The 23949-nt window shown below is 48.0% G+C and overlaps 1 protein-coding gene and 1 long non-coding RNA gene across 3 annotated transcripts; one reads left to right on the top strand and one right to left on the bottom strand.

The window, feature by feature from the left end:
- The first annotated feature begins 4185 nt into the window (after positions 1–4185).
- Positions 4186–22852, top strand: LOC102445743 (uncharacterized). Of its 2 annotated transcripts, none has more exons than XR_332404.4 (3): positions 4186–4278; positions 4704–4832; positions 22722–22852. It is a non-coding gene; the product is annotated as an uncharacterized LOC102445743 (long non-coding RNA). The 2 variants fall into 2 exon arrangements; XR_012903927.1 differs by lacking the exon at positions 22722–22852 and adding an exon at positions 17883–18034.
- Positions 10922–23735, bottom strand: SARAF (store-operated calcium entry associated regulatory factor). Its single transcript, XM_075929215.1, has 6 exons — positions 23573–23735; positions 22144–22319; positions 20302–20710; positions 18030–18138; positions 15772–15887; positions 10922–14099 (listed from the first exon to the last, which is right to left on the bottom strand). The coding sequence occupies exons 1-6, from the start codon at positions 23661–23663 to the stop codon at positions 14074–14076; spliced, it is 927 nt and encodes a 308-aa protein (XP_075785330.1). The 5' UTR covers positions 23664–23735; the 3' UTR covers positions 10922–14073.
- Between the last annotated feature and the right edge of the window lie 214 nt (positions 23736–23949).

Genomic DNA, 23949 nt, shown 5'->3' with positions numbered 1-23949 from the left:
TATTCCTGGTCACTAGACCCCCACCTGTCTATTTCTGCTAATCACATTCCTCAGTCGTGTCACCTGCCTCTTCTTGGTAACTGCAGCCCTCTTCCCCCGGGGGTGCCCTGAGTGCCAGAGGATACTCTGACGTCACCTGGAAGGGGGCCTCTCTGTAGAATCACTTCCCTCCCCTTCCCCAAGACTTTCATCCTCCGCATCAGCACAGAGGCTGCCAGGCTGGGAGTGGGGCCTGCTCGTCTGCGTTCCTCAGAAGTCTCCTCTTTATACCCCCCTGCCTCCTTTAGCCCGGCCGGTGCAGCCCCGCCAGACTCAAGGGCCCATTCATGGTCTCTGAGGGCCATGAGCCGCCTGCCCCATGCACATGCATGCCGCCCGCCACGAGGCATCCAGAGCAGCTCTGCTGCTGGCCTCCCACCTGCAGTCCTGGGGAGGTGTGTATTGGCTCCATGCCGGCTCGCTGGCCTGCTCCCTCTGCACTCCCTGGCAAAACGCCGGGGGGCTGGCTCTCTGCGTGCCAGGAGCTCCCAGAGCAGCTCTTGTGCACCCTGCTGTGGCTGCGCCCTGCGGACAGTGTGGCGGACGGCGCCCTGGCACAGCTTCTCCCAGGGCAGGGGCAAGCAGGGGAGCGGCTCTGGGACAAGCCTAACTGCAGGTGGGATTAGCAGGGTGCAGGGCCATGGCAATGTGTATAGGGGTGCTCAGAGCTCCCAAGCCAGGACTGGCCTGAGAACAGGTCTAGCCTCTGGCTAGGGAGGGTAAGCTTTGTGTGAAGGGACCCCTCTTATCTTCCCAATGGCCCTGGGAGATGTGTGAATGCCCCTTCATCCTGATGGGCAGTTAACTTTCCTCCCCCGCCCCCATTCAATGGCCCTTCCCTTCTTCCTATTGATCTAATCTCATCCCCGCACAGCTCCACCAAGGCTCAAAGAAAAGAAACAGACCCGCCCCGGCTCTGGCCCTGATAGTGAGAGATGCAGCCCTGGCAGTCCGGTGTAGCTGAACCAAAAGACAGGACTAGGCAGCACTTCAAAGACTAACAAGAGGGGTTATTAGGTGATGAGCTTTCGTGGGCCAGACCCCCTTCCTCAGATCCAACTGGCTGCTGAAGGCTCCTGCTGGAGACTGGCCGGGAGAGACAAGCCCTGTCTGGCCCAGCCCCTGTTGGTGGGAGAGCCAGAGGCCAGGCAGAGGCTGTCTGTGCGGCTGGGGCAAGGCTTCCTGTCCCAGGCACTTGCCACTGGCGGGAGGGCTTATGGGGTGCACTGTCAGCACTGTCCTCACTGCACCATGGGGGTGGGGCGGTTGCTGCTCGGCCCTAGCTCAAGCAGAGCAGAGCACAGGTTTTACCGGCCCACTTCCCAGCAGCCAGCCCTGGCTCCCAGCACTCCCAGCCCCAGTCACAAGTCTGTCTAGCTCAGCGCCTGGCTTCCCCCTTCCGTCCCTTGCCCCCAGCAGGTCTCTGTGCGCCCCTATTCTTCCAAAGCATGCTCCCCCATCTCGCCCCCGGGGCCGCTGTGTGCCGCACAGCCCCTTCCCCTTAGCTATCCTCCCTCTGTGCGCACCTCCTTTCCCCCGTCTCCCCCTTCTGGAGGCTCTTGTAGGACCCCCCTTTCCCCACAGTGCCCCCCCATTCCTCTCCCGTCCCCAGGGCAGTATGACAAGTCATGTTAAAGGGGATGAGCCGGGGTATTGTTATGCAGGAAGCTGTTGGGTGCCATCAACCAGTTGTTTGATCTGTGAGGTGGCTCTATTAAGCAGCTGGGCTTCCTGCATTCCCTTGCCCCCACAATTGTTAGGGGTCTGGCCCTTGGTGCCTGGCATATTCCCTGCCATTTGTGCAGTGATCGGATGTGCTGCTCAGCAGTTATTGCAGTCCCCAGGTAAAACACAAACCCAGTGTGCAGCTTTGCAAGTTCATCCAGTGAACAGTCATGTTGCACAGGAATGCAGCTGCCTCTTCTGAAACCTACATAGTAACATGTTTGAATCCTGCTTTTTATTTAGGAAACAAAGTGAAAGCCACCTGCCCGTCAAAGGGAGGCATGCAGTACCCAGAGGCCTGCTGATTTCGGTGGGCGTCGCTGGGTGCTCAGCACTTTAGAAAATCAGGCCACTGATGTTTGTTCCCAGAAAAATGTGAATTTATGCACCCAGCCTTGAAAATGTCGCCCTTCATTGCTCTGTGCCTTGAGTATTGCGCTCTGCAAGACAGGGTCACGATGCCCACTCCTGCGTGCAAAGAACTCTGGCAACTGCATGTGCATAGCACGTTTGATCTGAACAAGTGCTATGGTTCTTGTGGCGGCTGTTGGATAAAGCAGAGCTAACTGCGGCCTCTGCCCTCTGTTTAACAAAAGTACAGCCTGACATTTTTGCCAACTCTTGCCATGTAATTGTAAGTCTCGAGCTCGCTGGTGTTTTTTCTTAGAATGCCAGCTCCTTGAGCCAGGAGAACCATGAGAATCGTAGTGTTTGTGAAGTATGTTTCTAGCCCTCCTGGCTGTGGTGAAAAGCAAATAGAATGCAAAGGACAAGAGAGCCACATTTTTCATTTTAAAAATACCTCAGGCTTTTCGGGGCCGGACTCATCACTGTTAACACGTGGGTCTGGCAGTGCTGGCTGCACCCCTCCGCGTGGTGAAATCGGGTCGTGTCCCTCACCCTTGTACTCTGGGTGCGTCCCTTGCCTCTGTGTTCTTTGGCCCCCGCCCCGGAGAGGTCGGAGATAAGAAAGTAGCTGCCATGGGGAGTCCTTGCCCAGGAAGTGGGGGGCTTTCTGGGAAGTGGCTACCCTCTGAGTCACCTTTCTTCTCAGACGTGTATGTGTCGACCATCCTGGTGTGACTGTCTGTCTGTCCCACATGCTAGCAAGAGCCCCAGGTCTCTTGGCTTGGCTGCCTTTTTCTCTCTCCCAGAGCAGCTGGGCCTGGCCACTATGATAGCGGCAGTTTCTCCTGCTGCCGTCTCTCCTCCCTGCCTCACTGCAGCAGCGTCATGGTGGGGCAGCAGGAAGGGAACAAGGGAAGCGATGTCCCCAGATGCCTACCCACTATTTACCGCTCTGAAGCTGTGAGGTGGAGGAGATCAATGGCCCAAGAAATATTGGGCAAGTGTAGCAACGCAATAGGCCTCCTGCCAGTTCCCGGAAAACACACTGGAGGAGGCGAAGAGTCAGGCTTTGTCTGCACAGGGAAGCGCATTGGTGTGACAAAGGCCTGTCTACAGAGCAATGCTTCTTTGAGGTAAGTTTTCCCCATGCTGCTATAGGTGGCAGAGGGCTAGGGCTTGAGGGCTCAGCCCCCTGGTCTGCCTTGCCACCTCACCGCCTGCCTGCATGCCCAGCTCCGTAGGAGAAGTCCCGTGTCCGGCAGCACCACAGCCAGGACCCCTGAGGTGGGGTCTTGTGGTAGGAGGGGCCCCACCTGTCCGCAGGCTCTTGTGTGTCTTAAGATGCTGTGGCAGGTTTCTTTGAATCATCAAGAGCCAAGGGGCAGGAGAAGGGAGCTGGGCCCTGTCCATGAGACAGGAACCACCCCTGCAGCAATGGCAGCTCCTTCTCCAAGGCCCCACGTTCCTGGCCTCTCCTCTGCACTGGGCTAGGCTAGAGACAGCATCCCCCCTCCACACACACACTGGAGACCAAACCTGACACCCTCCCCCGAGAAGAGACTCATCCTGCATACACCCAGGAGCGAGGATGCAGCCCCCTCCCAGAATATTTTCACTGTCCGCCTCCGACTGTGACTAAACCAGGGTAACGTCGCCAGCAGAGTGCAGCCACAGAGCCCACCCCGCTTTGCCCCTTCCCAAGCCATGCACAGAAGTCTGGCCCGCGGTGCCCTGCTCTGCACACCCCGCCGGCCCCGGACAAGGCTTTCGATGGGCTAGTCCGCCTAGCTGTGCCTCAGTCCTTACGCCAGCATGACTCCCTGCGTGGACGCTCCTGGCTGGAGCGCCACTAAAAGCTCCACCCTAGGAATCACTGTGAGGCCGTTCTCTGGCCTGTGTCATTATACTGGAGCCACTCCGGCAGGGGAGGGTTACAGACCAGCCAGAGGAGGCGTGTGCAGTGCTGGCCAATCAGGGTGGAGAGCAGTCAGCCAATCAGGACCAGGCTGGGCTCTAGAAAAGGCTGCAGCGCTGAGGGGCACTCATTCTTGTTCTGGCTGGGAAGGGAGTAGGAGCACCTGGAGAGAGCAGGGGTGGGCAGGGTCAAGGGAGATGGAGGGAGGCTCCAGGTGGTGCCCTTGCTACAGGGGCCGAGAAGGTGCAAAGGTTCGTGGGGAAGTAGCACCAGGAACAGGAGCGGTAAAGGGGCGAGGAATGGCTGCTGCCAGAGGGTCCCTGTGGTGGGACCCAGAACAATGGGTGGGCCTGGGGCTGCCCTTCCCCTTTCAGTGCTTCTGTGGAGTGTAGCCAACGGGTGGCAGCAGCAAGTGCAGGACGATCTGTGCTGCGCGCTGTTTCACTGCCAGTGTCGTCCAGGGCAAGCAGGGGCCATGCTGGGCCAACACACTGGCCGGTTTCGAGCCTCAGTGCTGAAACAGTCTGGACACCCTTGCAGCTAAATGGTGGTCAGCACGGACCTAGCGGCACCTATTTCTGACCCCCACTGCCAGCAATGGGCACTTTTCTAGCATAGACCAGGCCCCAGAGAGAAGCACAGAAGGGGCTTGATTTCACCTCTGTTGCATTTGCAGTCTGGGCCTTCCAACGTCGCTGAGCGAATGCTGCAGAAAGCGCTGCGGTGCACTGCACACACAAGGCAGCACTGAAGCATCCTGCCAAGGCCTGAACAAATGCTGATGCAGCATTTCCCCTGGACAAAGGTCAGTCCTGTTTCACTGGCTTCTGAGTTCACTATCTTCTGTAGCAGTGCCGTCCACTCCCCATCCCCAGTCTTGCAAGGAGCGCTGTGGGGCAGCCCCTACAGCGAGGGGCGGGGAGGGCTGCTGACTCAGAAAAACGCACCGCTCCGGTCATCTGGTGAAGTGGGCTGTGCCCACAAACACTCATGATCCCAACGACATGTTTTGTGAGTCTGTAAAGTGCTCCCAGTCCATTGGTTGTTTTGTACATTAATCAGAAAAACCAGTCAGGAGCTGCACAAAAGTGAGAGGCAAAAAACAACCCCCTCCCACACCCTCACTGAGGTGGCCCCCAGTTGAGGAGAGCCCCTGCCCATGTCCCCTCACACACCAGGCTAGTAGATTTTGTGGGCCCTCCTAGGCTCTGGGGAGGGGCCAAAATGAGGGGTTCAGTTTGTGGAAAGGAAGGGGCTGCTGGGAAGCAGGCTGAGGATGTGGGTCCGGGTGGGGGGGGAAGTACAGGAGCGGAGCCCCAACCCTCAGGGGCTGGATCCAGGCTCGTTGGGGGCTGCATCTGGCCCCCGGCCTTAGGTTCCTCACCCCGGCCCTACAGCCACACAGAGGCCTGCTTGTTGGGAGAGGAGGGCTACCACTCTGTCAGAGACCCATTCCAAGAGCCTTATCCCACTGCCGCATAGGACACAGCATTCGTTCACGCTGTAGGAAAAGACCAAATCACTTCAGTCAGCATTAGAAAGTTACTGATTTCAAACCAATTTCCCCCTAAACCACTGCAGGGAAACGCTGCTTTTCTTTATCTACTGGCTTGTTAGAAACAAGCGTAAACCACACTGAGGGAGTGCCTAGACTATGGCCCTCTTTCGACAGAGGGATGTAGATTAGACACTTCGAAATTGCAAATGAAGCCGGGATTTGAATTTCCCATGCTTCATTTGCATAATCGCATCATGACGCTCTTTCGAAAAAGCCCTGTTTCAAAAGTGAAACCAGCCTAGACGTGGGTCTTTCGAAAATAGAAGCCATCTTCCAAAGATCCTACAAACCTCAAAAAATGAGCGCCATGCCGCGATTACGCAAATGAAGCGTGGGAGATTCAAATCCCAGCTTCATTTGCAATTTCTAAGCGTCTAATTTACATCCCTCTGTCGAAAGAGGGATGTTGTCTAGACGTGCCCTGGGAGTGGGGACTCTTTGCTGGAGCCTTTGCAAGCCATTTGCATGTTCCTGTCCACACTGGCCAATCAGGGCTACTTTGCCGTGTGCTTGTGCCGGACTGAGTGGAGCTCGCTTGACTTACTCTGAAGCGAAGCGGTGCCTATGCAAACGGCTCTGCTCATTTACTTAACGGGCCCTGAGCCTGAATGGGACCTTGCTCCCGAGCTCAGTTTTGCCACACTGGGATGTATCTCACTTCACTGGAGTGACTGGCCACTTGTGGCGTAAGAGCCAGACTCAAAGGTCACTTCAGACGCTCTGCTGCCAGTTGAAATTCTTGTCCCAAGTGAGGTGCTCAGGCTCCCCAGGTAAGCTTGGGGAAAGACATTAACCGCAGGAAGCTTAGCCCGATGACACTGCTTCAGGTCAGTGAGGGTGGCAGAATCAGAGTCAGACTGGCCAGGCCAGAAGGGACCAACATGATCTACTCTGCCTCCTGCACATGGCAGGCCGCAGAACCTCCCCCACCTTAATCAGCCACTCTTAACTCAGCCAGGTCACAGACAACCCACCACTTATTCTCGTTCAAACAACCAAGTGCCCCTGCCCCCCTGCAGAGTGAGACAGAAAATGCCAGGGTCTCTGCCCGCTGGGCGGGGGAGGAATCCCAAATACGGGGATCAGTTAGATCCTGAGTAAGTGGGCAAGACCCACCAGCCGGACACCTGAGAGAGACTTCTCAGTACTAACTCGGAGCTCCCCACAGCTACTGCCCCATTTCTTACTGTTCTGTATTTGCTAATAGCTGTCAATGATGGGCCATGTGCCACCATCTCATCATACTCCCCCCTCAGTAAGTGTCAAGCTCAGTCTAGCACCCTCACTACTCCCTTGGCAGGCTGCTCCAGACCGTCACGCCTCTGACAGCTAGCGCCCTTCGTCTAATTTCATTCCTAACCTTATTGTTGGCCAATTGATACCCGTGTTTTCGTGTGCCAGGATTAGTCCTTAACTGTAATGAAACCTCTCCCTGCATGGTCTTTACCCTCTGGTGTATGTATAGAGAGCACCCTGAATTTGGTTAGGTAAGCAAGCCAAGCTCCTTAAGGCTTCTCTCAAACGGTAGGTTCACCATTCCTCTGATCATCCTAGTAGCTCTTCTCTGCACCTGTTTCAGTATGAATCTTTCTTAAACATGCAGTAGCCCAGATAAGGTCTCACTTGTGTTGTGTGTAATGGTACCATCACTTCCCAGCTGCTTCTGGAAGTACCTCCACTGAAGCTCTATAGGTCTGCTTCACACTGGCAGCTCATGGCCATCCTGTGATCCTACGATGCCATGTCATTCCCTTCCTCTGTGTCCCAAAGATACCTCTCCAACTTAGTCCTGAAATGCCTGATGCTGCACTTTGCACTGTTAAATGTCCTCCCGTTTCTGTTCCTCCTGTTCTTAGGGTTTCCACATCATCTTGCATAATATTCCGATCCTCCCTTGTGTTGGCAATACCGCCCAGCTTTGTGTCAGCCACAAAGCTTTCTTTGGATGCTCCCACACTAAGGAAAATGTGAAATAAGACTTGTCCCGAGAGTAGCCCTTGAGGGACTGGTCTGACAGCTCACCTTTCAGCATCACCTGTTGGAGTCTCCCCTTTAACTAGTTCCCTGTCTTTTGCTTCTCAAATCAATCCCCATCTTCTCCACTTTAACTCATTCCCAAGTGGCACTGTAGCAGATACTTCACAGAGATCCTGGCTAATTAGAGCTACTGCATTTTCTTTGTCTAGGTGGAAATGAGCTTCTCAAAGAAAAAGATCCGATTGGTCTGGCACAATCTAACATGGTTTTACAAAATTTAGATGTTTATCCCCATGTATTTCTCTAACTCCTCTATCTTTCAAAATTTGGTCTAAAACCTCACATAGGCTTGAGGTCAAATTACTGCATCTGAAATTTTCCAGATCACTTCCCCCTTTCTTAAATATAGTTCCTTGTGATTGCATACTCCCCTGTATTCAGACCTTATATGCTAGTGTGATAATATTTGTACAGAATATCTTTGGAAGGTAGGTTTGAAAACTCTTAATTTGCTGATGAGTGTTGTTCTGGTAAAAGTGTGGTAATATTGTATGTGAAGTTATAAGATTGCTGTGTATGGCATTAACATGTTTTCCAAACCACACAGCCCTGCCCAGAGGGGCAAACAGATCTGTCCTAAACAAAGGAATGTGTGCTGTTAATTTGCATGTAAGTCGTAAACAGTCCTCAAGCAGCAAGAGAAGATAAAGGAAATTCAAACTGGTTAAAAAACCAGCAGGGAACATTCTTCTGCATAGACTTTTTGGCTCCTGGTTCTCAGCTGGAAATACTTTTCCAGAAGGGACCTTAAGGTACTCCCCCCTCACTCCCTACCCATCACAAGCACTGTACCTGAAGGGACAAAGGCTACAACTGCTGTGCTATGTCTACACTCTCGGCTTCTTGCGTGAGAAATGTGCAAACGAGGCTAAGCGTGGAATATCGCTGAGCCTCATTTGCATACCTAATGAGCCGCCATTTTTGCTCTTGCGCCAGAAGGAGCTGTCTACACTCCCTCTTCTTGCGCAAGAAAAACCCTCTTGCACAATGCCGTTCTTCCTGAAAATAATCAGCATAGCGGCATTGCGCAAGAGGGTTTTTCTTACGCAAGAAGGGGCAGTGTAGACAGCTCCTTAGGTACGCAAATGAGGCTCGGCGATATTCCATGCTTAGCCTCATTTGCATATTTCTCAGGCAAGATCCCGCCAGTGTAGACATAGCCCTGGTCTCTGGAAGTGTTCTCACCTACAGAGCATAGGTGATAACTCCATGGACACTGTGGGGCTGGAGCACCCACAGGGGAGAAAGAAGCCCACCTCCCCATGTCTCCCGCCAGAGGCAGGCCCCACCCATCAGCCCATCCCCAGTGAAGTCATGGGCCTTCACATTCATAGGCTTGTTCAGGATTGGGCTCTGAGCTGGTAGAGTCCATACCCTGGAAGATGCTCAGAAGACAGGCTGCCATTTGGTGCGTGGTAGCTGTACAGACTATGGGGGAGTTACACAAGTACTAGAATATAGTTGGGAAAAGAAAAAAGTACATAGGAAGTAACTGACATCTGTAGCAAATTCAGTTATGCCTTTTGATCTGTCTTTTGCACTTTTAAATATCTGTGGGCTCTGTAGTAGGGACGTTAAGTCCCAGTTAATCAGTTAAACTGATTAAGTGGGATCTCACTCCTGGCCCCTCCCCCACACACTGCCGGCATCCCTAAGTGCAAGGGAGCTGGCTTCTGCTCCTGGCCTCCCCATGCGAGGGGTGGCCAGCTTTTGCTTCCAGCCTCTCTGTGCAGCAGGGCCAGCTCCTGACCCCCATGGTTGGGGGAGGGCTGCTCCCGGGTACTGGCTAACTGATACCCAGGAGCATAATCTGGTAATCCCGGCTTCCCATCAGCATCCCTGCTCTGCAGTCAGAACACCATTTGATGTTCCTCTCAGGGCCAGTAGCCACAGGGGAGAGAGAGGCACATGTAGTTCTTTTCATCTACAACAAATTCAAAATTAACAAGTATATGGCTGCACTTTGGGAGTATTAGTCTCTTTAGAGTCTAGGAGGATGCAGGCAGTTGCTGTGTGTTCTTTGCATTGTGGCTCCGGTAAGCAATGACTGTTGTGTGCACACAACAAATAGACAGTCCCTGTGATTAATACAATCATGAAATTTTGCCTTGAGACACTTGTGCAGCTGCACTGAAATGAACGGAAGATGAACAAGTAACTGCACAGCATTTGTTGCATGTGTAGCTTTGTTTCTTGTTTGGGACTTTTATTCTCCCAGGTACGAGGCTGCTTGTGGCAGTGGTAGTCTTCAATTGCTGCTTGTGATTGCAGAACAGAATCAATCAATCTCTCCCTCTCCCTCTCCCGGGCAGCTTAACAGGAAATTCTTGCTTTAGAAAACCATTGACAAAAGCTGTTCCTATAAGCAAATAGAGGCCTGATCTTGCTTCACTAGTGGTGAAGTTCCTCCCATTGACTTCACTGAGAACAGGATCAACCCTAAAACATGGGGAGAGGGGTCCATTATACGATGTTTGAAGGGAAAAAACAGTTTCCGCCAGCTGAGTGGCTGATCCATTATAAGGCCAGAAAGGCTCCTGCTGACTCTAGCCTGACCTGCCTAACAAGCCCAAAGAGTTACCCAGTGGTGCCTTTAGTGGGCAGGAGTGAGCCCAGTGCAAGTTGTACTTGAGTGCAGCATCTCAGACAGGCAGTGTTGATTTCAAGACTCCAGGCTAGACCCAAAGGCACTTGGGCACCACCAAAGCACACACTTAGGCACTGCTGCTAGCCTCAACCACTCAGTTGCCACCTGTGCCTGTAAATGTCTGTTCTGGCAGTAGCCACATGCATCCAGATGCTGCCCCCCATTAGCAAGCTATTTAGTGCCCTCACTCACACCGAGGCCCGAGTGGGATTCTTGAACTAGATATTCCCCCCGTCGTGCACCAGCAAGACCTGTGCACACTTGTACATGCACACCCAGCCGTGAGGGAAGCTCTGAATGCCATGCTGCCTGAGTTACAGCAGAGACTTGAATTGCCATCTCTGCCATCCCCCAGCAGTGCAATGGGGTTGGGGGAGTCACCCTCCCTGAGAAAGGGCTGTTGTGACAAAAGTCCTTTGAACCAGATGGATTCCTTCAGAACGCCAGATAATAGCAAATGTGAAATTGCAAAACTTCTTTGTAGACGAGAATTTAAACCTGTGTCTGTACCAAAAGACTGGAGGGTAGTTAACGAGATGCCAGTTTTTAAAAACTGCTTTAGAGAACATCCTGGCCATTATAGGCCAGTAAATCTAACTTCAGTACAGGGCAAACAGGCTCAAACTACAGTAAAGAACAGAATGGTCAGATACATAGATTAACATCATTTATTGTGGAAGAGTCAATATGGTTTCTGTAAAGGGCAATCAAATGCCTCATCAATCTACTAGAATTCTGAGAGAGGGTCAATAAGCATGTGGACAAGGGGGATCCAGTGTACCTAGACTGAGAACCTTTGACAGGGTCTCTCACCAAAGGCACTTAAGCAAAGTTGCCATGGGATAAGAGGGGAGGGTTACAAGATGCGCATCAGAACAAACAGACATGAAATATTCAATACACACATTTAAGCATTAGCTGAAGCATGATACACACCCACACAGAATTCAAACTCCCTCCAGACACGGCCATGAGAAGGGGTATTTATCTTCATAGCAAGGAAACAAAGTGCTAAGAGAGCTAGAAAATAATTAAACAAGTTTAATGGCATGACAGACTGCTAAAAAAAATCAACATGGCTAAGTAAAAATAATCGACATCACATGGACAACAAAACCAAACCCTCCACCAAAACCAACTGTCAAACTTTGCTGCCATTTACTACTCCCCACATGACCATAGATAGTTACATATGCATTCTAACAGGCCAGCGGTGAGACTAATTCTCTCTCCCTGCTTTACAGTTTAGTCTGTTCTCTAGCTTGAAAGAGTGAACCTGCTCAGTTCTTCTCCCCAACAGCCTTGTGATTGTCAGAGCTCTAAACTCTAAAACCCCCATCCCTGGATGTGCCCAACCTCCCAGATCGGTTACTGGCCTTCTGGCTGTATATGGGTGTCTCTCAGCCATTTAAGTTTAAGTGTTCCTTCTTTGGCTGTCAGGATCAGTAATGAGCAAGCCAAGGCCTGACTGCGGTGTTCCTTCAGTAGTCTTGGTCCCACTCACCCAGCAGAAAACAGATCCAGATCTCTCAGGTGGTGAAGTAGAACCTTACTACAAATGTGGGACTATTTTTTTAGTGTCAGTTCCTCATTCTGAATAGTTTCTTGGTTAACAAGAGTCTTGTAAGTTTAGTCTTCTTGTATGATACAAACCCTGAACTTGGGCAAAATAATCTTAAACAGCTGTAGCTTTTGTGTAATAGTAGTTGTGGTCACCTTTTTCTTTTTGCACCCAGTAGCATGGAGGCCAGGTTAACACTAGGGTTTTTGCTGGCATAGAAATGTCACTAACAAAACTACCAATCGAACAGCTATTATTGTACCATCTCGAGTTTCTAGTGGATATCTAGCCACAGTGTCATTATTCTCTTCTTACCTCCAGGTGTCCTTAGAGCATCCAGCGTCTTTGCTTTTCAAAGCAGCTCCTCTTTGCTTGCTAGAGCCAACCCTTAATGCAAGGAGGCCAGGGGAAGTTCTCATAGAGCCCATCATTGGTGGCTCCAAAATAGCATCAGAAAGCAATGTCAAAGGGCCACCAAACCCATGTTACACAAAAGCCAAGGGCATTTTCAAAATCAATCTGCAAAGCAAGTTGACGGCTCTGTAGGGGTTTTCCTGCACTGCAGCTCAAAGCTGTGATTTTAGCACTCAAGCGAGTGCACTAAGGGTATGTCTAGACTACATGCCTCTGCTGACAGAGGCTTGTAAAATAGGCTACCTGACGTAGTCAATGAAGCGGGGATTTAAATATCCCTGGCTTCATTAAAATAAAAATGGCCGCTGCACTGTGCCGGCTCAGCTGATTGTTGGCTCAACGCGGCAGTCAAGATGCGGATCGGTCAACAGGGGAAGCCTTTCTCGACCGCTCCCTTATGCCTCGTGAAACAACCTGTACAGAAGCGGTTGACAAAGGCTTCCCCTGTCGACCGATCCGCGTCTTGACTGCCGCGCTGTGCCGACAATCAGCTGAGCCGGCACAGCGCAGCGGCCATTTTTATTTTAATGAAGCCGGGGATATTTAAATCCCCACTTCATTGACTGTCAGAACCTATTTTACATGCCTTTGTCGGCAGAAGCATGTAGTCTAGACATACCCTAAAAGTATCAGCATGGCTATTAGTGCACTGGCTAGTTGCCCTACTCCAAGCCCTGAGTTTGGGCACGTAGTCTGAGCTGCCACAGCCACACTGCTAACTTAGCATGCAAGCTTGAGCTGGGCATCACGCCTCCAAGCTGCAATGTAGGCATCCTAGGAGTCCTGGATTCAGGTTCTGCATTCAGTTGCAGTCAATGTTCCCTCTAAACTTTTCCATCCACGTGTGCAATAACTTTTGTTACGTTTACCAAGGCATGCATGAATGTACACCACCAATAGAAATACATCTGCACAGCTTACAGGGAACTCTGGTCGCAGTAAAGTGCTTATTACCAAGTTTGCAGTGTCCCATGAAATTACCTAACACGAGCTTGCAGATGCTGGAGCACAAAGACACCCGCACTGGAAAAAAACCTGGCTCCCAGGACATGGTTAAGCTAGTTATTTTGGAAGCCTGGGAGAGGTATGATTGCCAGGTCACTAAAATACTAAAAATTGGATAGATATTGCTTTGTCGTTTTATTATAGGATTAGGAAAACAGGGTATGTTTTGATACCTGCTAAATCTCTGAACAACATGGCTGTATCCAAGCTCTGTTAGGACTGTGAAAGTCACTGACTGTATTGATTCCTTCATTCCTCTCCCACACAGTTAGAGGCTTTAGTCTGAATGCTTCAAAATTAAAGTCTTCACCACCAAGAGCTCCCTGATCTTATGCCTATTTTCTTTTCAAAATACCCAAAGAATAACATCTACACGAGGACAGAACAAGTAGCAACGGACTTAAACTGCAGTAAGGGAGGTTTAGGTTGGAATTAGGAAAAAGTTCCTAACTGTCAGGGTGGTCAAACACTGGAATAAGTTGCCCAGGGAGATTTAAATATCTCCAGAGATGGAGAGTCCACAGAGTAGGTTAGAAAAATGTCTATCAGGGATGGTCTAGACAGTGCTGGGTCCTGCAATGAGTGCAGGGTACTGGACTCGATGACTTCAAGGTCCCTTCCAGTCCTATTATTCTATGATCTAAATCCATGAAGCATCTTATTAAAATAAACACTAAGGTATGGAGAGATTTCTAATTCTTCACCCAAATCCCTGGGAGAAAGATTTCAATAGGTTTTGAAACTGAAGTTGCATACATTAAAAGGAAAGCACTAAAATGCAGGGAAGAAGGGTGTATTTAACTGCAACCACGTCAGGGAGACCATCATCTCCTTTTTGTACCTCCGTAACCTGCAAAGGAAAAAGAGTCATTGTAAAAAGCCTTAACAGCCTCAGCTCAGCATCAGTTTATAGACTTTAAGGTCAGAAGGGACCATTTTGATCATCTAGTCTGACCCCCTGCATAATGCAGGCCACAGAATCTCACTCACCCACTGCTAGAATAATCCTCTCACCTATATCTCATATATTGAAGTCCTTGAAACGATGGTTCAAAGACCCCAAGATGCAGAGAATCCTCCTGCTAGTGACCCGTGCCCCATGCTATGGAGGAAGGCGAAAAACCTCCAGGGCCTCTGCCAATCTACCCTGGAGGAAAATTCCTTCCCGACCCCAAATATGGCGATCAGCTGAACCCTGAGCATGTGGGCAAGACTCACGAGCCAGACACCCAGAAAAAAGTTCTCTATAGCAACTCCTATCTTCCCACCATTGGCCTATTTACCACTGATAGTTAAAGGTCAATTAATTGCCAAGATCATGTTACCTCATCAAACCATCCCCTTCATAAACTCATTTAGCTTTATCTTGAAGCCAGATAGGTTTTTTTCCTTATATCCATTTGTTCTTGTGTCCACATTGGTACTGAGCTTTCCATTTGGTTCCCACTCCTCTACACTCGTACATGTTGATAGCAGCGTCAAGAGTAGTCACAGGATTAAGGTGACACTGAGCTGGCCTGGGAAAGATTTCTAGGTGATGATCTGGACTGATCTCTGACAAGACTTTACTAAGACACACATGAATAATCACCACTAACAGGAGAGAGGAGAAATCCCTAATACAGGCTGCTGAAGTCTTCAGACAACTGAAGATGGGCCCAGTGCAGATAACATGATTTTCACTGGAGGCCTACAGGGAAGCTTCACATCTCTCATCTCTCTCTTGCAAACACTCCAGACCAGGAATGTGTTTGAATGCTGTGAGTGCATTTGCCAATGGGCCCTCAATCTGGAGGACAGTCTTTGGGTGCAACCATAATATAAATATTCATTAATCATTGAGAAATATCCTAGAACCGTGTTTCCCAGTTTTATTTGGCCATGGAACCCTTCTGAACTACTTAACTAGGTAGAGAAGGCTAAGGGGGAACACGATAAATACATAATGGACTGATGTAATTAATCCCCGTCTATAGAAAGATGGGGATTAATTGTTCTCCACGTCCACCAAGAAGTACTCCACTTTGTTAGCAGCAGGGGAGATTCAGGTTAGACATTAGGAGAAACTTTCTGACTAAGGATAGGGAAACACAGGAATAGGTTTCCAAGGGTGGCTGTAGAATCCCGACAGGTATTTGTCCAACCTGTTAAAAATCTTCCATGACTGGGATTCTACAGCCTCCTTTGAAAGCCTGTTGTAGAGCCTGACTATAGAGTTTAGCTGTAGCTCTGTCAGTTCCAGGAAAAACATTACCTCTGCCACCTCACTTGGCATTTCAGCTATCTGTTATTTACTCAATAACACTTTGGGGGAGAAGTTATGTACAGCAGGAAGTTCACACACGGTCAAGAAACTTTATGGAGAACATGTATTCAGCAAGAAGAAGTTTTATTTAGCCTAGAAGGAGCTGATCCAAAATCCACTAAAATCTTATGGAGTCTGTCCGTCCATTCCAACATGCTTTGGATCAGCCCCAAACCTCTTGAGGGACTGCAGGAAAATAAAGCCATCTTTGCCTTACCAGAAGCAGTTCTTGTCCCTGAGGTGTGAGGCCCTGTAGAACCACTGGAATTTCCACCTGTAGGAGGGGGAGCAGTAGGACTGGTGTATGGAAAATATGAGGAACGTGGTTGTGACCTGATAAGAGAAATGGTTTAAGCGTTTGTTTTTTTATGAATGGTCACTCTGAGCAAAACATCTTTTAAAAAGACAAATCTGAGTAGAAAAGTAGAGTTGCAACATTATACTTATTTTTAGGCCTACAAATTAGCAAAGTGCAAAAAGGAATTAGACAGCTACATGAATAACAAGGATTTTCTGAGTTATACTTAATGCTAATAAGTTTTGGAAGAGATTAAATCTCTTGCTTCAGCATTTGCACCCTTGCGCCTTGTTCTTTCACAAGTGTGAAAATGTTGGCCAAAGATCTGTTCTAAGTCAGGAAGCTGAAGTTAGGCTCTTAAATACTTATTTATGCCACTAAGTAAGTGCCTTGAGTTTCCGGCATTCGGAGCACGCAAGAGTGCTGACTGATGCCCAAAAGCACAGCTTTTCCATACAAACCGTTCCTGATGTTTAGGCCAGTTTAAAGTTTAAAAAGCCCAGATACTTGAAACATGCTAGGAGCCCTAATGGGGTGATTTAAGTTACTTCAGCAAGCCACTGACCTATGAAGTGACATTATAAACACTTGTGTTTCATACTACTAAAGAAATTTGTACTCTGTATTCACTCTCGTCTATTAGCTTGGCTGCTTTTACTTCTGTTAGTGCTTCAGAGCTAAGAGTGTCAGCTCGGTTCTGTTGCTTCTTGTACATCAGAATAGGTCTCTGATCCCAAACTGTTCTTTTCTACAGCGCTCCCAGTTTGTGTGTCTCAGCTCCCGCCCAATTACTTTTCAAAGCAGACTGAAATTTCAGTACATTCCAGCATCCTTCATACTAGAGTTATGGAGCTTTTATCCGTTGGTTGGTATCCCAATTTTCCCCTTTAAAGAGTAGGTAAATACACTCGCCCCTTATATTACTACGTTCCAATAAAAGGTGAGTTAGCATATCTGCATGTAGCTCAGTAACTTGATAAACAAAACACTCCTGGGCAAGATCAGTTTGGGCTCTGAAGAGCCATACAACTCCACTAGCATGGCAGGTATTGCTACTCCTGCTAAGCTGTTGGGAAGAATTTACAAGAGGTTTTGATTTTTTAAATAAACATTTCAATATCTGAGCCCACATCTGAAGTTACTTTATTACTGTAAACCAGACTTTGCTTCTTTGTACAAAGTAATCAAGTAAAAGTCCTTTGTAGTACTATTTTTTTGTTTACATTTTCAAATACTTTATTTTTGATTACAAGTATTTGCACTGTAAAAAACAAAAGAAATAGGCCTGCATTTAACCACGAACATTAACCAATGAGCCCAGAGTCATTGGTTAACCCCGTACATTGTTACACTTTCAAATACGAACTCTGGTGGCCAAAGTATCAAAGGGCATACAAATGTCTGGAATATCTGGCACCTAAATACCTTGCAATGCCATTTACAAAGTATGGCAATTTGAAGCTAAGAAGCCAGCAGCATTATCTTCTGCAAATGTAAACAACTTTGTCTGTCTTAGTGGTTGTCTGAACAAAAAGTAGGACTGAGTGGATTTGTAAGCAGTAAAGTTTTACATTGTTTTATTGTTGAGAGCAATTATGTAACAAAAATCTACATTTGGAAGTTGCACTTTCCTGATAGAGATCACTTTACAGTATTTTTCTGAGCTAGAATGAAAAATAATTATAAATATAATTTTACAGTGCAAAAAGTGGTGCTGTAGACTTCGTCTTCTGTGTTTGTAACTGAAATCAAGTGTAGAAAAAGATGAAAAAAACCCCCACCAAATAAATTTCAATTGTTATTGTTAAAGTGTGATTAAAATTGCAATTTTCATAACTGATTAACAGCCCCCACTACATTACATTACTTCAGTTATTAATATTCTCAGCTATGTCACAGGAGAAATTCCACATAGCTTGTTTACATTATTTCTAAAATTTGAAGTTCATCTAAACAAGCTACAATGGTAGGTGCTTCACAAACAAAACCAGTCTCAAAGCACCCTTTTAAAATGCCTCATTCTGCTGCAGCTTCCGCCTGAATTGCTATTGTGGCAGGATTCTGCAGCTTGGCTGACGCAGGAGCCTGCAATTTCCAATACAGAAGCAATGTGAATGTCCACACGACATGGAGTAAGGACTATGGGGAACAGGCAGAGCAGTGAGCACAGTGCTTACCTTTGATTACCAGCCAAGTACCCTAGTAGGCCTCCTGCTCCAAGTCCAGTCCAAAACCCCGGTCCTGAATTGGCCTCATAACTGGAACCGCCACCAAAACCACCAGCTCCTTCATTCAAATTGCAATGAAAAACAAAACAAAAACAATCAACTTTGTCAATGGCAATTAACCATTCTCAAGAGTCAAGAATACTCCACATTCAAGAATTATTTTAACAGAGGAGTACAGTGAAACTGGCTTCAGTGGACCCATTCCCATTTGAAGAGCTTCAGAGAGTGGTTCTGCTTTGGAAAATGACTCCATTAAAATGGCACCTTCTGTTCATTAGTTATATTACAGTAATGCTGAGTACCTCCATCCAAGATGAGGGGCTCTGTTACTAGGCACTGGGTAAGAACACATTAAGAGACAGTCCCTGCCCCAAAGAGCTTACCCTTTAAAGAGGCAAGACAGATAAAGCCAGGGAAGTGAGGCAACCTGTCTGAGATTCCATAGCAGATCAGTGGTCAAGCTGGGGACAGAACTCTCCACTCATTGTCACTCAACAGATTTTCCACCATGTTGAGTAACTGAATAAGTTGAATAGTATGGGCTCATTCTCATGACAAACACCATCATCACATTTTTCTCATGGTAGTTCTGACTCAAGTGTGTGTTAGCAGAACTGTTAATTAAGATCACAATACAAAAGCATCATTAGTGCTGATGGAGAACTCAGGGGAAACCCGCTTCACTTAAATCTCTGGTTGAATCTGAAGAATTATCAGCAAGAAAAAGCTTGCAAACAGAAACCTTTAAACGTGGAGTCAGAGGCAACATGGAACTTCCCAATGTCATTTGTTGTCACATTTTAGAGTAGAACTGCACTGTACATTTAAAGTACCAGGCATCAAGATAAGGAAGTTTAACAAAAGTATCACAGGGCAAAGGTAGAGAAAAATGTATTCATAACTAAAAATAAGGGAAGTGATCAGTGCTGTCATTCCAAAATCCCCCTGGACTCGCCCAATCTGCTGGAAACATCACACACACAGTATTTAGCCACAGTAGCTGGAGGGAATCAATAAGGTATCTGAGAGGAGTTTAAAAGGTTTACAAACAGGGAAAATTTCCCAACATCTGAAATCTGTTGGCCCTGGCAAGGACAGAACCTTGGCTAATCCTGGACGATAAGGAATGGGATGGAAGAAGAAAACGACTTTGTTGTGTGCTTGACAACACCTAGCAAAGTAGGGCACTGGGCAACAGCTGGGGTGTGCAGGTACTTCACAACAGAAATACATAACATAGGTTAAAGCTCTAAAATCCGGGACTCTGGTCCAGCAACATCTGCAGTCTGGCAGGACCAGATTCAGACGTGCAGCCCTGGCCAGGGCTGATGGTAAAGAGCGCAACCCAGTCTGAGCTGGTGCGGCGAGGGAAATCTCCTCAGTCAGGGCTGGCACGGTGGGGGAAACAGCCTCGGTCAGGGCTGACACAGTGAGGGCAACAGCCCTGGCCAGCGCAGACAGCAAGGAATGCAGCCCCACTAGGGAGGGAGGTAGCAGGGCCAGCGGCCAGGAATGCAGCTAGTAAGGTGGGGAGCGCTGCCCTGTCCGGGGCTGGCACGGTGGGAAATACAGCCTTGGCCAGGGCTGGAGTCAGTGGGGCCAGCAGCTGGGTGTGCAGGCCCAGTTGGGGCTGGAGGCAGTGGGCAGGCAGCATAGGGCGCAGCCCCAGCCAGGAGCAGAGCCTTGGCCTCCCCTTGTCAGACAAACTCCGTAGTTCAGGACCTCTCCAGTCCTGAGGGTGCTAGACAAGGGAAGTTTGACCTGTAACAATAGCCATCAGTGTGCAGGAGAAAATCACCAGGGACACTAATGGGCACATGGCATTAACCCATGGTTTAGAACAGAGGTGTGGAATCTTGTTTGGGTTGGGGGTCACTGATCCATAGAAAAATCAGTAGCGGGGGGGAACCCAAAACCCTCATGGATGTGGCCCCCAACTGAGAAGGGCAGCCAGGCCTCCCACTCTTTGAGGATCAGTAGGAGTTGGACACCTAGCACCTATCTGTGCCTGTGAAAGTCTCTCCCAAAGAGTATATTGGAAAGCTAGTTGCAACTTTAGCAATGGAGTTATGACTGTGGGCCCCACAGCTGACATTCACACGTGACAACGCATGCACATGTTGTTTTCCTTTTTTAAACTATTCCCTCCCCTGTTTGCTGCAGCCAGAGCAATACCTTATTACTTTTTATTTCTAACACTACAACAAGTGTAGAACCACACCTGTGAAGCTGGATTTGAAACCAGGAGGAGGTGGTGGTGGTCTCTGACGATTCTCCCAAGACATCCTAGAATATCCATCATCATTAGAGAAATCCTGCTGAGGCACGTGGTTACTGAGGAATAACTTGTAACATCCATAAGCAAGGAGCAGAAGCACTATTACGACAATCACTCCAGATGTAGAGTCAGAGGAATCCTGAGAATTCACTTTGTTTGATTGGAAATAGCTGGAGCCAAAGCTTCCAAAGTTGTTAGTTTTTCTTTGGCCTTCCTCAGTTAACTCTAACGCATACTGCAAGCCACAAGATCCCCTTAAGATGTAAGGGTCATCTGGATAATCATAGCCTTCACAGCTCACTTCAATTCTTCCAAAGCGATAGGAGTTGTCCAAATCTGCCTTACACTCCCACTGAAAGTAGTAAACAAAACTCAAAGTAGTAACCATTTCCTGGAAAGTAGGAGATAGTAGTTTTTTTTTCTTACAATCATTGCTATAGTTCAATCTATCTAATAATTACTGTTTTTAGCTGATTATTTTAAGAGAACTTCTGGACACTTGTATTTTAAAATTTAGCTACAAGATTCATTAACCTTTAAATGCAAGAAACTGAACATTCAAAAAGTAAAGCAATTGTAGCTTGAGAGTTTCAGTAGTTTGTTCATAAATCAGGTTTTTCTAAGCATTTCTAAAAAACACTGCAGAGTATCATGTAATACAAAAATTATAAGCACAATAAAAATATTTGAATAAGCATCCATCACAAGAAAGCTGTGTGGTAGTTGCACTGAAATACTAATCAAGGCCCCGATCCTGCAATCTGAAAAGTCAGCTAGGGATGTGTACTAGTAACCAACACTCAGGAGCAGCACCCCTGCTGGGCCCACTGTTAAAACTGATAGAAACTCTGGTTTTGGTTACAGGACACCTGGCTTGAGGTTTAGCTTAAATAGAGTGCCAGTAAACCTGTTTAAGATAAATCAAAATAAAGGTGTTAATACATCGTCTTGCATAGTTTAAACTAACCCAATTTAAAAATAAGTTAAACTTCAGCAATTTTCTTATGCAGACAAGACCTTACTTTTAACTAAAGAAAGATATGGGTAATATGGAAACTTTTGTATTGGTCTGAATTAGGTTTCTTAAAATACACTTCTTAACATTTCAATTGGACTGGAAAAGTGTTCTTAACGTTAAAATTGTTCTTTTAATAAAAAGTGTATAACTTTTGCATAAAATCTAAGTCTAGGGTGTAAACTAATCAACAATATTCCTTTAAAACTATGCTTTTAAACGGTCACTAAAGCAGTGGTGGGCAACCTGCAGCCCATCGGGGTACAATGTGTGGTCTGCAAGACATTTTGTTTACCGTTGCCCACATGCAGGACTGCAAGATTCTGCTGGTTTCTCTCTGCATATTTTTTTTCCCTACTGGTATTACTAGAGTAACATGCACGTAAAGCCAGGGCATGTGGAGTGAGGTGTGTGCTGACTGCACGCAGCATTGACTGTGAGAGCCATGTGTTCCCTCTGCATCCAATTAAAGTGATGCTACAGTTCAATTGGTACACCCTGCAAATTCTGGGTAGGCAAGCAGTTAGCCAAAATAATCCCAAGAGACCATTATGCGAGTCTTGTGGCCCAATGAGATAAAGGGCCATTCATGCAGCACATTTGCTAGCCTAGATTGCCTATCACTTCACTAAAGGATAAATCTACACTATAATTTAGAAGTGTCCTTGTGAGTCTTTACAGTTTATGGTTGCTGAAAATTTCATTCAGTCTGTGCAAAGATTTTTTTCTTGTTTAGCATTTAATTTACATACATATTTAAGTGACTCTACCTGTATGTCAAAGCCATCCCAACCTTTGTTATGACACTGAACAACTGCAGGGACATATGCACATCTGGCTGTGCCTCCAGTACATTGTAGCTGGGGAACGGGAGATGTCCGCCGAGAAGTAGTATATTGGTCTTGGTAGAGAGTGAGAACTTGGACCTCCCGCAACAAAACTCTCCCTGAAACAGGAAGTACGCAAATTATCAGAACTAGTATGAATGAAGAATGCATTTCAAAACAAGACTAAATGTGAGTTAACACAAGCACCCTGCCAAGATGCTTTCAGAAACAGAGAATACTTTAAACCACTTGAGACATCTAGCAACGTGATTGTGGCTGAAAGTCTGTGACACCTACAGACTCTGATAATAGGATACAGCCCTGTTTTACTTCTTTCAAAGAGATGTTACTGTGTATGTCACAGCCCCAGATGACACCTCACCAACAATATACAAGCTTATTGTGCAAGAAACTTTGGCTACAATGCAGTAGTTTCTCTCTGAATACTGAATCCCTGACTGTATTTACCATAGCAATGCTTGAGAACAAATTTGTTTTAAAAATATTTGTCTGCTTCATAGATTCCATAACAAGCTTTTGATGGGGAATCACGATTGAATCTGAAATGAGTACAAAATGGAAGTGGAGGAGAAAACTATGATGTCATGGTCCACCCAGGTCAAGACAGAAATATACCAACTGAAATCTTTCAAGCATGAACATTTCAGCCTCGCCTTTTTCTATTTACATGTGTAAATGACACATCACATATCAATGACATATGACCTCTCCTGGAACAATCCCAAGTCACATTCCCATTAAATCACAAACTAAATGATTGCTTCATCATGATGACTAAGAATATTATCACCTCCTCAAGAGGATTGCCAAGAACCTTGTACCTAAAACATCACTGCAATATATGAGGCCTGTGAGGCAAACAAACTCCTCAAATCGTAATTTTTCAGTGGGACAAAAAAAATGAAACAATTAAATTGTTAGAGATTTGGATACAGATTCTAAATAATGCAAACATGAGAGCTGTCACAGCGGATTAGTATGAATGGTGCATCTAGGCCGATATTCGGTTGAGTGCGAACAGGGCAGTGGTTCTCAGCTCAGTTACCACTGTGGGGCCCAACAGTTCACTGTTTAACGAACGCAACTAACCCGGGGGTGGGCCGGGTCCAGCGTGCGGGGCTAGTGCCCGCGATCCCCACCCCCACAGTGCAGCTACGGGAGGGTCGCGGCTCTGGCTGGCCGCAAATCACTGCCCGTGGCCTGGCCACGGCTCGCAGCCACGAGCCCCTGCCACCCTGCGGGAGCAGAGCTCCCCTCGCAGCGGCAGCCCGCCAGGTGCCGCTGTGTCCTGCCCACCCGGCGTAACCGCCCAGAGGGGGGCGGGGAGCTGCACGCGGCCCCCGGCTCGTACCCGGCTGCTCCCAGCCCCGCGCCAGCCCCGGCCCGCCGACCAGCAGCAGCAGCAGCAGAGAGACGAGCAGGCCCCGTCCGCCGGCCGCCATGACAGCCCAGGGTACTTCCGGCTGCACCGTCACCCGGCTCCTCTGATTGGCTGGCTGGCCATTGTTGGGTGCGGCTCCCTCGCGCCCCCTGCGGGTTAAACCGCCGCAGGAGCGCGAGACAGGTAGGCGCGGCGGAGTTCTGCCCGCCCCCTTCCCCGCAGGGCCAATAGGAGAAGAGGAGCCTACCAGCTGGGCTCAGGCGCTTGCTCTGGCTGCCAATGCAGCTGCTGCAAAGGTCTGCAGCCTAGCACTGCCGAATCGGTGTGCCAGAACCGGTGGGCACGTG

The sequence above is a fragment of the Pelodiscus sinensis genome, chromosome 5 (assembly GCF_049634645.1).
Source record: "Pelodiscus sinensis isolate JC-2024 chromosome 5, ASM4963464v1, whole genome shotgun sequence".
NCBI lineage: Eukaryota > Metazoa > Chordata > Testudines > Trionychidae > Pelodiscus > Pelodiscus sinensis.
Note: the sequence above shows the minus strand (reverse complement) of the source record. Positions and strands in the feature narration are given on the sequence as shown.

Bases quoted from the DNA above. Each gene is read 5' to 3' on its own strand.
- SARAF (XM_075929215.1), bottom strand. From the start codon at position 23,663: ATGGCGGCCGGCGGACGGGGCCTGCTCGTCTCTCTGCTGCTGCTGCTG. The intron at 22,320-23,572 runs GTACGAGCCGGG...TTCCTGTTTCAG, and splicing joins GCGGGGCTGGGAGCAGCCGG to GGAGAGTTTTGTTGCGGGAG. The intron at 14,100-15,771 runs GTAAGGCAAAGA...TTTCCTTTGCAG, and splicing joins AGGGACAAGAACTGCTTCTG to GTTACGGAGGTACAAAAAGG.